Source organism: Scyliorhinus torazame, chromosome 29 (genome assembly GCF_047496885.1).
Source record: "Scyliorhinus torazame isolate Kashiwa2021f chromosome 29, sScyTor2.1, whole genome shotgun sequence".
NCBI classification, from domain to species: Eukaryota; Metazoa; Chordata; class Chondrichthyes; order Carcharhiniformes; family Scyliorhinidae; genus Scyliorhinus; species Scyliorhinus torazame.
The window spans coordinates 23740083-23756006 of record NC_092735.1 but is presented as its reverse complement, the minus strand read 5'-3'; the positions used below and the strand labels follow the sequence as shown (position 1 = coordinate 23756006).

The window sequence follows — 15924 nt, the reverse complement described above, 5'->3', positions numbered from 1 at the left end:
GAAACCCACGCAGACACGGGGAGAACGTGCAGACTCCACACAGACAGTGACCCAAGCCGAGAATCGAACCTGGCCAAGATTCACCCTCCACCTAAGCCTCTTCCTACCCCACAGTGGATGGTGTTAAATAAAATAAACTGAAACAGCCTTCAATAATGGACTGTGGCCTGTGTGGCACTCAAGGATTGAAGATAATCATTCAGCTATTGTGTAGGGGCAAAGGTTTTGCAGATGGATCTGTGGGAGAAAGTTACCTTTGGTCAATAGTTGTTTAAAATGCCTGGTAGACTGAGGAGTTGGAAGTACTCCACAATACTTTAAGATCATGTTCATTCGGTACTTCAATGAAGGCATCAACTGGTTAACGTAAGTGGATTTTTTGGAGGATAAAACCAAAGGTCAGGTGAAAGGCCCATTTCCTCCACCGAGGCAGCAGTGGGTGTTAACAACATGATGCACTGGAACAATGCATTCTCTGACTGGCCCTCCCCAACCCAAGACCCCCAGCTCTTTGGGAGACAAAGAAATCAGGTGCTTAGGGACACCGTCACCTCCAGGATTCCCCTCCGAGTCACACACTATCCTGACTCGGAGATACATTGCCGTTCCTTCATCATCGCTGGGCCAAAATCCTGGAGGCATCTATCTGACAGAATTGAGGAAGCACCTTTAACACGTGGACTTCAGCAACGCAAGATGGCAGCTCCCTCCTAACCCTCAAGGGGCAGAGGTATTTGCCCAGTAATATCGGCGTGTAATTTTCAGGCCACCAGTTTCCTACATGTTGACTGCACCAACAGAGGTGGCATTGGAGGCAGACCATAATACAACTCCGCTCAGGCCAGTGTCAATTCCAAGGATAACTTTGAGGTCAAATTCCAGAACTAGTTGATATGAAATCTTGATGTTGTTCAGCAAGGTGGGGTAGCGGGTGGGTGGAATAGTTAAATAGCACAGAGCCACAAAGGGACACCCCCCAATGTATTCCTACAGCCAGAACGCTTTCCCCAAGATGGATTGAGATGCACATCAGCTGTTTACTGAGCAAGGATCAGCAACCGCAAGGTGAATTTCTTTATTTAATGCACTTTTAAGGGATGTGAGCTTATTTATTTATTGACCATGCCTAATTGTCCTTGAGAAGGTTGTGGTGAGCTGCCTTGAGTCGCTGCAGTCCATGTGGCGCAGTACAACAGTGTGTACAGGGAAGGGTTCGCAGACTTTGACCCAGTGACAGTGAAGGAACGACCAAGATATTTCCAAGTCTGGGTGGTGAGTGAGATGGAGGGGAGCCTCCAGGTGGTGGGATTCCCAGGTATCTGCTGCCCTTGTCTTTCTAGATGGTAGCGGCCGTCGGTTTGGAAGGTGCTGCCAAAGGAACATTGGTGAGTTCCTGCAGTGCTTCTTGTAGATGGTACACACGGCTGCCACTGTGTCGGTGGTGGTGGGTTGAATGTTTGTGGAAGGGGTGTCAATTAAATGAGCTGCTTTGTCCTGGACGATGTTGAGGTCCTTGAGTTTTATTGGAGCTGCACTCATCCAGGCAATGAGGAGTATTCCATCACACCCTTGACTTGTGCTTTGTTGATGTTGGACAGGCTTTGGGCAGTCAGGAGGTGAGTTACTCACCACAGGATTTCTAGCCTCTGACCTGCTCTTGTAGCCACAGTATTTATATGGCTGGTCCAGTTCAGTTTCTGGTCAATGGTTGCCCCCAGGATGTTGACAATTGGGAATTGTGGGGGATGTGCCACTGAATGTCAAGGAGCGATGGTTTGAATATCTCTTTTGGAGATGGTCATTGCCTGGCACTTGAGTGGCACGAATGTTACTTGTCAGCCCAAGCCTGGACATTGTCCAGGTCTTGCTGTAGTTGTACATGGACCGCTTCAGGGTCTGAGGAGTTGGAAATGATTGCAAATGTGCTAACCATTGTGCAATCATCAGCAAACATCCCCACCTCTGACCTGATGTTGGAAGGAAGATCATTGATGAAGCAGTTGAAATTGGCTGGGTTTAGGAGACTAAAGGAACTCCTGCAGTAATGTTCCGGTTCTGAGATGATTGATCTCCAACCACCACAACCATCATCCTTTGTGTCAAGTATGACTCCAACCAGCGGAGGGTTTTCCCCCTGATTCCCATTGACTCCAGTTTAGCTAGGGCTCTTTAATGCCATTCTCGGTCAAATGCTGCCTTGATGTCAAGGGCAGTCACTCTCACCTCACCTCTGGAGTTCAGCTCTTTATCCATGTTTGAAGCAAGGTTATAATGAGGTCAGGAGCTCAGTGACTCATTGCAGAACCTAAACTGAGCATCAGTGCGTAGGTTTTTGCTGAGTAAGTGCCGCTTGATAGCTCTGTTTATAACTCCTTTCATCACTTTACTGACGATTGAGAGCAGACTGATAGGACTGTAATAGTCCAGTTGGATGTGTCCTGCTTTGTGTACAGGACACACCGGGACAATTTTCCACATTGCTGGGTGGATGCCAGTGTTGTAGCGGTACTGGAACAGCTTGGCTAGGGGGGGGGCGGCAATTTCTGGAGCATAAATCTTCAGTATTATTGCTGGAATATTGTCAGGGCCCATAGTTTTTGCAGTATCCAGTGCCTTCAGCTATTTCTTGATATCACGTAGAGCGATCTAATTGCTGAAGACTGATATGTGACAGTGGGGACCTCCAGAGGAAATTGGGATGGGTCATCCACCTGACACTTCTAGCTGAAGACTATTATGAATGCTTCAGCCTTGTCTTTTGCACAGATGTGCTGGGCACCTCCATCATAGAGGATGGAGTTATTTGTGGAGCCTCCTCCTCTAGTGAGCTGTTCAATGGCCCACCACCATTCATGGCTGGATGTGACAGGAGGTTTCCTTGCCCATGTTAGACCTGAAGCCCAACAGTGGAGCTGTATGTTTTAAACCCAAGGAGGAAAAGCAATGGAACCAATGGAGGGTGGATGTGACATGGTAATTCGAAGAATGAACTTACTCTGCCTTTGCCCCCTAAAATAGCGGAATATATTTTTGCATACAGATCTGCTCTCCATAAGAGCATCAGCTGTGCCTTTAGAGGCATTTGTATTTTGGTGTGAAGACACCAATATCTCCAACAAACCTTTGCACCACCCTGCCTGCAGTTACCTCAAAACTCTGATTGCACAGTGCCGAGAATCTAGGGTTAATCCCAGCCCCAGGTCACTGTCCGCGTGGAGTTTGCACATTCTCCCAGTGTCTGCGTCGGTTCCACACCCACAACCCAAAGATGTACAGGGTAGGTGGAGTGGCTACACTAAATTACCCCTTAATGAAAACCAACTTTGTTGTGGATGATTGCAGCTCTGGGTCATCATAAGATCCAGATACGTTACCACACAAGTAGAGGCCTGGACAAACCAGAGCTGAAGGAAGGAGGACGATCCACAGTCTAATCACTATTAAGTCAGTAATGTACCTGACAACTGTCAAGCAATTGAGCACTGAAGATGTCACATTAAAGAGAGAAGTATTGAATGATGGGCAATAGACAAAATCAGTGAAAGATTTTTTTATTAATTTAATTGTAGGGTAACAATTCTTTGCTGCAAGTCCTTCCTCCAATCCTGGATGTGACACTAGCTGCTGTCCTCCAGCGAGAGCTTGTCAAACAGGTACTCTCCCATCCCATTCTCAGGAGCTCCCAGCCGCTTCAGGTTGGTGATGTAGTCGCCAAGTCTCTTGATGGCCTTGACCTGCTCGTCCAAATAGTGAGTCTCCAGAAAGTCACACAGCTGGAGGAGAAAGGAGAGAGTCAAAAACAGGAAGATCAGTTCCTCTGCAACCAATTCTCTTCACACCCATTGTTCTGAGGGAGATTGCCTTCAGAATTAGGTGGGAAGGCAGTGGTGAAGATGACAGTCTACAGTAGGATTTAGGCAGGTTAAGTGAGTGGGCAAAAACTGTGCAGAAGGAAGGAAGGGCAAAGGAGCAGGGTATTTAAATGGAGAAAGACTACAGAAAATTGCAGCAGAGGTATTTGGGGGTCATAATGATCAAAAAATAAATCACAAGCTAGCATGCAAGTTCAACAGATAATTGGGAAGACAAATGGAATGTTGACTTTCTTGCAAAGGGAATGGAGTGGGAAGTCCAGTAGAATACTCAGTCCCCTTATCCAAGTAAAGATATACTGGCAATGGAGGCAGTCCAGAAGAGGTTCACAGGGTTGAATGAAGGAGTTGAGCCTGGGCATGGAGGAATTTTCTTCAGGAGGTGTTGAGTCTGTACTCATTGAAATTTTGAAGATTAAGTGACCTTATTGAGACATGGGATTCTCAGGGGGTTTTACATGATAGATGCAGAGAGTTTGTCCCTCCTTATTTTGAAGTATGCTCGAGATACAGCAGGTCAGGAATGTTTTGCAAACAGGACAGGAATGATTTTAGCAGTGTTTTCACTTCACATCTAGGCCACAGCTACACAGAATGGGGGGTTTCAGGCCAAGTTGGGTCCCCAATTGATAACATTGGTTGATCCTGTCAAATGCAATGAAACAATACAAAGTCTACCAGTGATCAGAATTACGATGAAGTGAAGCTTACATGAGGGTCAGTCTGGGTGGTAGCGAGTTGGTGAAGATCCAGCAAACTCTGGTTCACATTCTTCTCCAGATCCAGGGCAACCTGCATTGCCTGGAGACTGTTGCCCCACTCATCCCGCTCAGGTTTCTACAATGGAGAAAGACAGGCCAGTTATTTCAGAACATGTTAGTGCAGCACTACAGGACACAATTCAAAAACTCCTTGTACACAGGGTACATTTCAGCCCCACACAGTGAGACCAAGACATTGACCTGTATATGGAGCTAATTGTTTAGAGATCAGAAACTGACTAAAGAAACACATGCTCCAATCAAGAGTTGAAAATTCCATCAATGTGATTGAAGCCACATCATCAAGCAGTCATTCCTCCCTTCCCCACTCCAACCTTCACATCTTGTAGGAGGATGCGGCCTCCACGTTGATTCTGGAATTTCATCAGCTTCTCCGCGTGTTCCTGCTTCTCCTGGGACTGATGTTTGAAGAACTGGGAGAAACTGCGGAGAGCAACATCGTCCCGGTCAAAGAAGGACATCTGGAAGAGAAGATACCAAATTTCATTTAACCACACCACTCAGCCCAACTGTGGTCCTCAAGTACAAATCCTCTTCCAGCTCTAAATAAAACAGGCTCTTCAATATGAAGTTACGTCTCTCTGCCCTCAGGTAAATTGAACAGAATTGGGACCATTCAATGAGAATATTTGCAAGTACAATTTTGAGGACGAGAAAAGTCACCTAGAGAACACATGTTCAATTCTCAGGCAGTCCATGAACATCTGGAAGTAAAGCTAGTGTCAGATAAAAGTGACCATGAAAAACTGTCCAATTATAGAAAACCTAACTGGTTCATGAATGAAAGTTGCTGCCTATATCCAGTGCGGCCTACAGGTGACTCCATTCCCACATTGCTGTTGACTCAACTCCCATCTGAAATAGTCAATAATTCCATTGAGTTGACAGGGGTCAGCAGCAAATCCCAGTCACAGATTTAATATTCAAACACTTATTCATTAAGAACACATTTTGCTCTCTCGTGTATCACACTGGCAAGTATTTCATATACCAGTGGAGATTGGGCAACAGTACACAGCCCCACCCTTGCAGTAACATTACTACATATAAGTAGGTTAGATGGACATTTAGTTATAGTAGCAACAAAACAGGTACTAAGTCAAGTGAGGTTGAAACAGGGAAAGAATTTATTTAAACATAATAGACTTTATTTTAAATTCCATAAAGAGAAAACTCACCAAAGAAAGATAAAGGTAGGAGGCAGTGAGCTCCACGTTAATCTGCTTGTTGACAGCTGCTTCACAATCCTGGTGATAGTTTTGACAAACTTGGGAATCCATTTTATGGCTGGGGATTATTCTTTGACCTGACAGCCACCAAAACACAAACGTCCTATCACAACTTCAAGATCAACACTAACTGTAGCTAAATCCTCACAGCCAAATAACTTGGATTTATACTCCAGGCAGCAAAGTGATTTAATTGAGCAGGAAATTACATCATCAACGATGGCCAAACACTCTTGTTGACCAATCAATCAGCTGCCTTCTCCAATGTGGATTCCAATCAGCACAGGAGATGATTTGGGACCCAGGAACCAATCGGAATGTTCAAAGAGAAGCTCATGTGAATGAAACTCAACCAAGATAGAAATACTGATTGATCTTTGACCTCAGTCTCCATCTGAAAATTCCAACACTCTGAAAAGCTCATTTTGACCTTTGAGTTGAGGTATTAGGACATGTTCGATGTACGTTCATGGGAGTTTCCCCCCTAAGTGTTGGGAATCCCATTGGAAATTAGAACATTGTTTGTAGAAAACATTTTGGTGTACAAAGCAAAGTGCCGTGGGGCATCCAACCTTGGGATCTGATGGTAGATTGAGGGATGATGACACTGTGGACCCATGCTGGTCACAGGGCATCCAGTTTGAAATCCAGTGCTTAAATCTCCAGATACATGGTAGGCCTCAGGCCTCAGTGTCTAATTTTCACTTACTGGATGCATATTGTGTGGCTGCCATTGTGATATCTCCAGTTGGTGATTAAGTGTTACAACAACAACCATCCGCGCTCAAGAATGTTCTGGTCGAGGTATTTTCCAGAATTGTTTACATAAAAAGGACAGCAAAGAAAAACAAAATGGGCACTGGGCCGAGGCCAAGAATCACCCTCCACCCAAGCCTCTTCCTACCCCACAGTGGATGGTGTTAAATAAGACAAACTGAAACTGTTGCTCTTTTTAGCCTTAGTCTATTGGCTCTGATTACGTCACCTTTGCTCATGAGTCGCCAGGTATCTTTATGATACCGTGGTTCAAGTTCAGGTTATGATTAATAATACAGCACACCGCTTAGTAAGGATTGAAACAACGGTCATTTATTATATACAACAAGCAATATTAATACCCTAATACTACTTTCTATATAATAAACCTATCACTACTGGCCAGTACTTAACTTAGGAAGAGCCCACCAGGTCAGGGAAACGAATGGCTTGTCCAATCAGATCTGGCCCGCGGGATTCAAAAGGCTGCTACAGGTCGGTGGCTACGTGTCTCTACCGGATAGCGATCGCTGGATTCAAACTTACTGTTGCCGGTTGCTGTTCTTGCGAAGGTCTCGAGCAGGTGAAGAGGAGAGAGAGAGAGATCTGAACGTGGCCCCTCACTTTTCTCGGGCCCAGGGGCTTCCCGCCTCCCGGGGCGGCCCTTGACCCTGAGTCCCAAGTGATTGGATTTGTCCCCAATCCCTGGGGTTGATGTGTCCAATGGTGAGGCGATTCCTCGATCGGGGGGTGGTCGTTCACCTGTCTTTGTTTCGGCCACTGCAGGCGCCGACAGGTCTGGCCCGGTATTCAATTGCTAATATGTTGCAATTGTTCCCGGGGATAGCCGATTAAACTGCAGATGTCTGGATAGATGGGCTGCAAACAGTCCTGAATGTAACTGCAAATACCTGGGTTGATGGGCTGTTGATAGCCCTGAGTATCGATCTGGGCTAACTTCCCCAGGGCCGAATATGCAATACTGTCTGCAGCTGCCTGCTTGTGTCTTGTTAGCTGCTTTTCCCAGCAGTCTTTCGGGTTAGCCGTTTTAAACTGGGTTTTGGCCAGATTAATCGGAACGCAGCCATTTTACGTGGCTACACACCCGCCTTGTGATCCTAACGCGAAGCGTGAAGGATCACATAAATGTTGTCCTCTTCGTTCCCTGACCCGGGGGGGGGGGGGGGGGGGGCACCTCCTACATGGCCACTACTCTGACCCTAGCTATGCACAAAAATTTACCTAAACAATTCTTGAGGGCGTTATGTCAGGCAGGGGCATGTATCTGTAAAAAAATAAACTGGGAACCTCTAATTTTACCTCAACAATTCTTCATTATATAATCTTATCTCTCTAAACATACAATAACAATCACAACATTTGTTATATTTTTTCCTGGCTTGGCAGTCAAGCTCAGGATCATACATTTCCATACATTTTCTTTTTATTTACAGGAAGAACCGCCAGTGCATGTTTTATTATTCATATGTCACGGGGGTCTGGGGTCTGGTCATAGCCGAATATCAGGGATCAGATCCGTTAGACAGGGGTTCGAGCGCGGTACGCTCTCCTTTTCCACTTGCGGAGGCGCATGGTCTGTACTGCACAACTGAGTATAGCCAATGCCAACAGTGCCTCAATGATGTACGATAAGGAGTACCAAGTTATGGACTTGGCACACCAGGATAATGCAGCGTGGTTGGTGACTGGGCCCTCGGTACTACTGGGCCGTGAAGTGTTAACAGTAAAGGGGTTTGGAGTGATGGGGTCCGCGTTCCCGCGCAACCAAAAGTCCATCACAAACATGTTGAGCACGAAGAAAGGAGCCCTCATGGCTGTCTTCTTTCTTTCCTTTTCCTGTGTTCGCTGGTTTTCTCCGGACTTGGAGCTTCTGGAGTTCTGTAAGACAAGCGTAGTGTGTGTAAATACTTCGGTTTAATATCTGGTGTGTTAGTGTGTCTGTCCTTCTTGGGGCCAATTAAACCCTTATAATTGGTCACAGTATGTGACTCTACCCCCCATTTTCTTTTTCAAAACAAATGTTTGGACACGGCACACTTCCCAATGGTGGACCAGTGCTAGGTTTATCATCCAAATGCTCTAGGATGTAAATAGCATGTGGCAGCAACCCAAAGGTTGCCTAAATAAAATAAAACTGTTCTTGAAAGAAAAGTTCGAATGAGGTGCGTGTGGGCCGCAACGGGTACGATTTGGGTGGAGTCCCCAGGTAGGACGGCTACCAATACCGTATCTTCCCTACCCGAGCGTTTTAGACCAACGGGCGGGTCACCAGGCAGGGCGGGTCTCACGCCGTTTCTCCACTGCCTGAGCGACCAAAGAACGGACAAAAATGTAGTCATCATGGTGGGGTTACTGTTCTGATTCTACCATCAAATCAGAAAAGTAGCTACGATCGGGCGTCTGGTCTGGTGACCACGTATCAGCTGAAAAGCTAGTTCCTCTGAATGGGCGTCTGGTCTGGTGACCAGGTATCTGTGGACAAGTTGGTACCGCTGAACAAGCGTCTGGCTTGTCCAATTGGAAAAGAGCTAAAAAGTTCAGGTGAATGGGTGTGGGGCGGTGAGAACATTCTCCTGTAGGACGAACAACATTTAACAAACAGACAGACAACGTAAAACATTCTGCAGGCTCCATCAGAAAGGACAACACTTTTCACCAAGTGTCTCCTTTAAATCATCATGTGGACACCTCCGTTCTCGGTCGCTACGGGCTCTGCCTTTTTCTTATCGAGAGTGCCTGTCGGTTGGGCACTCTGTGGTTTCTTAGGGCCATTGCATTCTCTAGCAAAATGTCCCAAGTGTCCGCAATTGTAGCACTCTTGCGGTTTGGCTGGGGGGCTGTTCTTTCCCTTGTTTACCAAGGCGGGGTTGTGGAGAGTGGTTCTTACTGCCTGCACGTCTGCGGCGGCTTGGTTTTCCTCGGGTGTTCTAGTGGCTGATTTACCGTGAGCCGCTTGTTCCCAAACGCGGGACAATCTCTTGACCACCCACTTCTCATTAGGAGCCTCCTCCGAGGGGTCATAATTGCTACAGGCATTCTGTCCTGCTTCCGTGGAATGGGAGATAAGGGTGCGGGTCCACTTGGCCATATTGTCTGGGGACAAATGGGCATGGTCTACGTTGCCGAAAACGGCTTCAAAATGAACCCACAAGCGTCCTGCGAACGCTGTGGGATGTTCAGACTTTTTCTGTCTGTATTTATTCAGACCGTCTACGGGGTCGCCCCAGTTGTACCCGATCGCATCCAGGATCGCGGTATGCATTTCTGCAAGGGTGCCTCCTCCTACATTCTGTGGGTCGGGAAGGGTTGCTGCGACCGATGGGTCTAAGCTGAGGACTGTGAGCTTTACCTGCTCTTTCTCATCCAGGCCGTACATGGTCGCCTGGTGTTTGACGGTGGCAAAGAAATGGTGTGGGTCTGAAGCAGGGAGGAACGGTGTGATTTTGGCACACGCGTCCTGTAATTGGGTCACTGTGAGGGGGATGGAATATAAGACCACCGCCTCGTCTGCTGTGGCGGTGCGGTGGGTTGTTACAGGGTTCATGGGAGCCTGTATTATCTGTTGTGTGGGGGGTGGGGGTGCTTTCCTCCTTTGGGGTTTTCCCTGCGCACATGCTCCCTGAACATATCTTTGCGCTGTCTCTTGCAATTCTTCCCAATCAGGGCCGTCTTCCTGGTCTAAACTTTCCCCAAAGGTTTCTTGAAATCCCTTTTGGACAGAAAGCAGTGCTTTCAAGTCTGCAACCTGCTTTCGGCACTTTGCATGGTCTAAAGTACTCTGCCTTTGTTCCGTGGTTGTGGCGTGGAGCGCTCTCAAGGCTGCCTTGAGATCACTGCATTGTTTCTGGAGTATCAGGACTGCACGCTGCAGATCCTGATAAGCCTTTTCACATTGTGACTGGAAACTACTCAAGTGCACCAGACAAGATTGGTGACCCCGTTTGGCGTCAGCCACCTCTTCGTCCTTTGCTGCTAATTTCCCTTTTAACTACAGGTTCTCTTTCTCAACTTCGCATACATCGATTTTACACGTCCGATGTATGCCTTCTATTTCCTTGCGGAGCGTCCTGACGACCTCCTCTGTGCCTCGCAATTGTGCCAGACAGGACACAATTGCCATCGGCTTGCGCGCTTTTGCTAAACTCTTTTTGTGGATCTCACTCAGGTTCTCCCACCAAGTATGCCCGAGACTTCCAGGACCTGAGTCGTCGTTATTGCAGAAATCCTTCCACATGGGCCATCCTTTGCCCTGCAGAAATTTGCGGATTTCCAAACGGGACACTGTCCCGCTCCTACGCTGCTGACTGGTGCGACAGCAAAATCTTCGGGGTTCATGAGGCGCTGCAACGCTTGCATTGTCTGCATGGCTCTCCTTTATCTGCTCGTTACGTTCGAATTTGGAACAGGGGGCTAAGGTGGTGTGGTAGATGCGGGTACGGCTTGCGCTAATTTCCGAAATACCAACTGCCGATAGTTTTGACGCAACAAAAATCTATCAGTTTTGCCTTATAACCCTGTTAGTTACGCATGCATATACACACTTCCGAATTGTGAATTATTAACCAGAACCGCTTGAACACTTGTGGGTTTTTATTTTGTTTCCGATTGGATTCTAATTCAAAATGTTGGGGTTCTCCCGGAGTGGTTTTCCACTTCTAAGTCGGGTCCCATCTGGGTCGCCAATTATGTTGCTCTTTTTAGCCTGAGTCTATTGGCTCTGATTACGTCACCTTTGCTCACGAGTCGCCAGGTATCTTTATGATACCGCCACGTGGTTCAAGTTCAGGTTATGATTAATAATACAGCACACCGCATAGTAAGGATTAAAACAACGGTCATTTATTATATACAACAAGCAATATTAATACCCTAATACTACTTTCTATATAATAGGATTTCTAGCCTCTGACCTGCTGTTGTAGCCACAGTATTTATATGGCTGGTCCAGTTCAGTTTCTGGTCAATGGAAACCCCCAGGATGTTGACAATGGGGAATTGTGGGGGATGTGCCACTGATTGTCAAGGAGCGATGGTTTGATTATCTCTTTTGGAGATGGTCATTGCCTGGCACTTGTGTGGCAGGAATGTTACTTGCCACTTGTCAGCCCAAGCCTGGATATTGTCCAGGTCTTGCTGTAGTTGTACATGGACTGCCTCAGGGTCTGAGGAGTTGGAAATGATTGCAAATGTGCTAACCATTGTGCAATCATCAGCAAACATCCCCACCTCTGACCTGATGTTGGAAGGAAGATCATTGATGAAGCAGTTGAAATTGGCTGGGTTTCGGAGACTAAAGGAACTCCTGCAGTAATGTTCCGGGTCTGAGATGATTGATCTCCAACCACCACAACCATCATCCTTTGTGCCAAGTATGACTCCAACCAGAGGAGAGTTTCCCCCCTGATTCTCATTGACTCCAGTTTAGCTCGGGCTCTTTAATGCCATTCTCGGTCAAATGCTGCCTTGATGTCAAGGGCAGTCACTCTCACCTCTGGAGTTCAGCTCTTGATCCATGTTTGAAGCAAGGTTGTAATGAGGTCAGGAGCTCAGTGACCCATGGCAGAACCTAAACTGAGCATCAGTGCGTAGGTTTTTGCTGAGTAAGTGCCGCTTGATAGCTCTGTTGATAACTCCTTTCATCACTTTACTGATGATTGAGAGCAGACTGATAGGACTGTAATAGTCCAGTTGGATTTGTCCTGCTTTTTGTGTACAGGACACACCCGGGCAATTTTCCACATTGCTGGGTGGATGCCAGTGTTTTAGCTATACTGGAACAGCTTGGCAAGGGGGGGGGGAGGCAAGTTTTGGAGCATAAATATCAGTACTTTTGCTGGAATATTGTCAGGGCCCATAGTCTTTGCAGTATTTCTTGATATCACGTAGAGCGATCTAATTGCTGAAGACTGATACCTGTGATGTTGGGGACCTCCAGAGGAAATTGGGATGGGTCATCGACTCGACATTTTTAGCTGAAGACTATTACGAATGCTTCAGCCTTGTCTTTTGCACAGATATGCTGGGCACCTCAATCATTGAGGATGGAGTTATTTGTGGAGCCTCCTCCTCCAGTGAGCCGTTCAATGGCCCACCGCCATTCACGGCTGGATGTGACAGGAGGTTTCCTTGCCCATGTTAGACCTGAAGCCCAACAGTGGAGCTGTATGTTTCAAACACAAGGAGGAAAAGCAATGGAACCAATGGAGGGTGGATCTGACATGGTAATTCGAAGAATGAACTTATTCTGCTTTTTTTAGTGGGAAAAGGCAGAGTATATTTTTTGCATACAGATCTGCTCCCCATGGAGCATCAGCTGTGCCTTTAGGAGGTGTTTTTATTTTGGTGTGAATACACCGATATCTCCACCAAACCTTTGCACCACCCTCCCTGCTGCTACCTCAAAACTCTGATTGGTGTAGACAGCGCCAAGAATCCAGGTTTAATCCCAGCCCCAGGTCACTGTCCGCGTGGAGTTTGCACATTCTCCCAGTGTCTGCGTCGGTTCCGCACCCACAACCCAAAGATGTACAGGGTAGGTGGAGTGGCTACACTAAATTACCCCTTAATGAAAACCAACTTTGTTGTGGGTGACTTCAGCTCTGGGTCATCATCAGCTAGATCAGGAGAGGTTACCACACAAGTAGAGGCCTGGACAAACCAGAGCTGAAGGAAGGAGGATGAGCCACAGTCTAATCACTATTAAGTCAGCAATGTAACTGACAACTTTCAAGCACTGAAGATGTCACATTAAAGAGACAAGTATTGAATGATGGGCAATAGACAAGATCAGTGAAAGATTTTTTATTAATTTAATTGTAGGGTAACAATTCTTTGCTGCAAGTCCTTTCTCAAATCCTGGATGTGACACTAACTGCTGTCCTCTAGAGAGAGCTTGTCAAACAGGTACTCTCCCATCCCAGTCTCAGGAGCTCCCAGCCGCTTCAGGTTGGTGATGTAGTCGCCAAGTCGCTTGATGGTCTTGACCTGCTCGTCCAAATAGTGAGTCTCCAGAAAGTCACACAGCTGGAGGAGAAAGGAGAGAGTCAAAAACAGGAAGATCAGTTCCTCCGCAACCAATTCTCTTCACACCCATTGTTCTGAGGGAGATTGCCTTCAGAATTAGGTGGGAAGGCAGTGGTGAAGATGACAGTCTACAACAGGGTTTAGGCAGGTTATGAGAGTGGGCAAAAAGTGGGCAGAAGGAAGGAAGGGCAAGGGAGCAGAGTATTTAAATGGAGAAAGACTACAGAAAATTGCAGCAGAGATATTTGGGAGTCCTAATGAACAAGAAAGAAAAAATCACCAGCTAGCATGCAAGTTCAACAGATAATTGGGAAGACAAATGGAATGTTGACTTTCTTGCAAAGGGAATGGAGTGGAAAATCCTGCTAAAACTATACAAGGCAGAATACTCAGTCCCGTTATCCAAGTAAAGATATACTGGCAATGGAGGCAGTCCAGGGGAGGTTCACAGGGTTGAATGAAGGTGTTGAACATGGGCATGGAGGAATTTTCTTCAGGCGGTGTTGAGTCTGTACTCATTGAAATTTTGAAGATTAAGTGACATTGAGACCCAAGGATTCAGGGGGTTTGACATGATAGATGCAGAGAGCTTGTTCCCCCTTATTTTGAAGTATGCTCAAGATACGGCAGGTCATGAATGTTTTGCAAACAGGACAGGAATGATTTTAGCAGTGTTGTCACTTCACATCTAGGCCACAGCTACACAGAATGCAGGGTTTCAGGCCAAGTTGGGTCCCCAATTGATAACATTGGTTGATCTTGTCAAAGGCAATGAAACAATACAAGGTCTATTAGTGATCAGAATTACGATGAAGTGAAGCTTACATGAGGGTCAGTCTGGGTGGTGGCGAGTTGGTGAAGATCCAGCAAACTCTGGTTCACATTCTTCTCCAGATCCAGGGCAACCTGCATTGCCTGCAGACTGTTGCCCCACTCATCCCGCTCTGGTTTCTACAATGGAGAAAAACAGGTCCGTCATTTCAGAACATGTTATTGCAGCACTACAGGACACAATTCAAAAGCTCCTTGTACACGGGGTACATTTCAGCCCCACACAGTGAGACCAAGACATTGTCCTGTCCGGTATATGGAGCTAATTGTTTAGAGATCAGAAACTGATTAAAGAAACACATGCTCCAATCAAGAGTTGAAAATTCCATCAATGTGATTGAAGCCACATCATCAAGCAGTCATTCCTCCCTTCCCCACTCCAACCTTCACATCCTGTAGGAGGATGCGGCCTCCACGTTGATTCTGGAATTTCATTAGCTTCTCCGCGTGTTGCTGCTTCTCCTGGGAATGATGTTTGAAGAACTGGGAGAAATTGCTGAGAGCGACATCGTCCCGGTCAAAGAAGGACATCTGGAAGAGAAGATACCAAATTTCATTTAACCACACCACTCAGCCCAACTCTGGTCCTCAAAGTACAAATCCTCTTCCAGCTCTCTAAATCAAACACACTCTTCAATATGAAGTTACTTCTCTCTGCCCTCAGGTATATTGAACAGAATTGGGACCATTCAATGAGAATATTTGCAAGTACAATTTTGAGGACGAGAAAAGTCACCTAGAGAACACATGTTCAATTCTCAGGCAGTCTGTGAACATCTGGAAGTAAAGCTCGTGTCAGATAAAAGTGACGATGAAAAACTGTCCAATTATAGAAAACCTAACTGGTTCATGAATGAAAGTTGCTGCCTATATCCAGTGCGGCCTACAGGTGACTCCATTCCCACATTGCTGTTGACTCAACTCCCATCTGAAATAGTCAATAATTCCATTGAGTTGACAGGGGTCAGCAGCAAATCCCAGTCAGAGATTTAATATTCAAACTCTTATTCATTAAGAACACATTTTGCTCTCTCGTGTATCACACTGGCAAGTATTTCATATACCAGTGGAGATTGGGCAACAGTACACAGCCCCACCCTTGCAGTAACATTACTACGTATAAGTAGGTTAGGTGGACATTTAGTTATAGTAGCAACAAAACAGGTACTAAGTCAAGTTAGGTTGAAACAGGGAAAGAATTTATTTAAACATAATAGACTTTATTTTAAATTCCATAAAGAGAAAACTCACCAAAGAAAGATAAAGGTAGGAGGCAGTGAGCTCCACGTTAATCTGCTTGTTGACAGCTGCTTCACAATCCTGGTGATAGTTTTGACAAACTTGGGAATCCATTTTATGGCTGGGGATTATTCTTTGACCTGACAGCCACCAAAACACAAACGTCCTATC

At 46.2% G+C, this 15924-nt stretch overlaps 2 protein-coding genes across 2 annotated transcripts; both read right to left on the bottom strand.

The window, feature by feature from the left end:
- Window positions 1–3535: 3535 nt before the first annotated feature.
- On the bottom strand, window positions 3536–5992 carry LOC140403747 (ferritin, middle subunit-like). Its single transcript, XM_072491909.1, has 4 exons — window positions 5833–5992; window positions 4969–5115; window positions 4584–4709; window positions 3536–3773 (listed from the first exon to the last, which is right to left on the bottom strand). Exons 1-4 carry the CDS (start codon window positions 5932–5934, stop codon window positions 3618–3620), a joined length of 531 nt encoding a protein of 176 aa, XP_072348010.1. The 5' UTR covers window positions 5935–5992; the 3' UTR covers window positions 3536–3617.
- Window positions 5993–13446: 7454 nt separating this feature from the next.
- LOC140403746 (ferritin, middle subunit-like) lies at window positions 13447–15924 on the bottom strand. The gene is made up of 4 exons (XM_072491908.1): window positions 15766–15924; window positions 14899–15045; window positions 14509–14634; window positions 13447–13683 (listed from the first exon to the last, which is right to left on the bottom strand). Exons 1-4 carry the CDS (start codon window positions 15865–15867, stop codon window positions 13528–13530), a joined length of 531 nt encoding a protein of 176 aa, XP_072348009.1. The 5' UTR covers window positions 15868–15924; the 3' UTR covers window positions 13447–13527.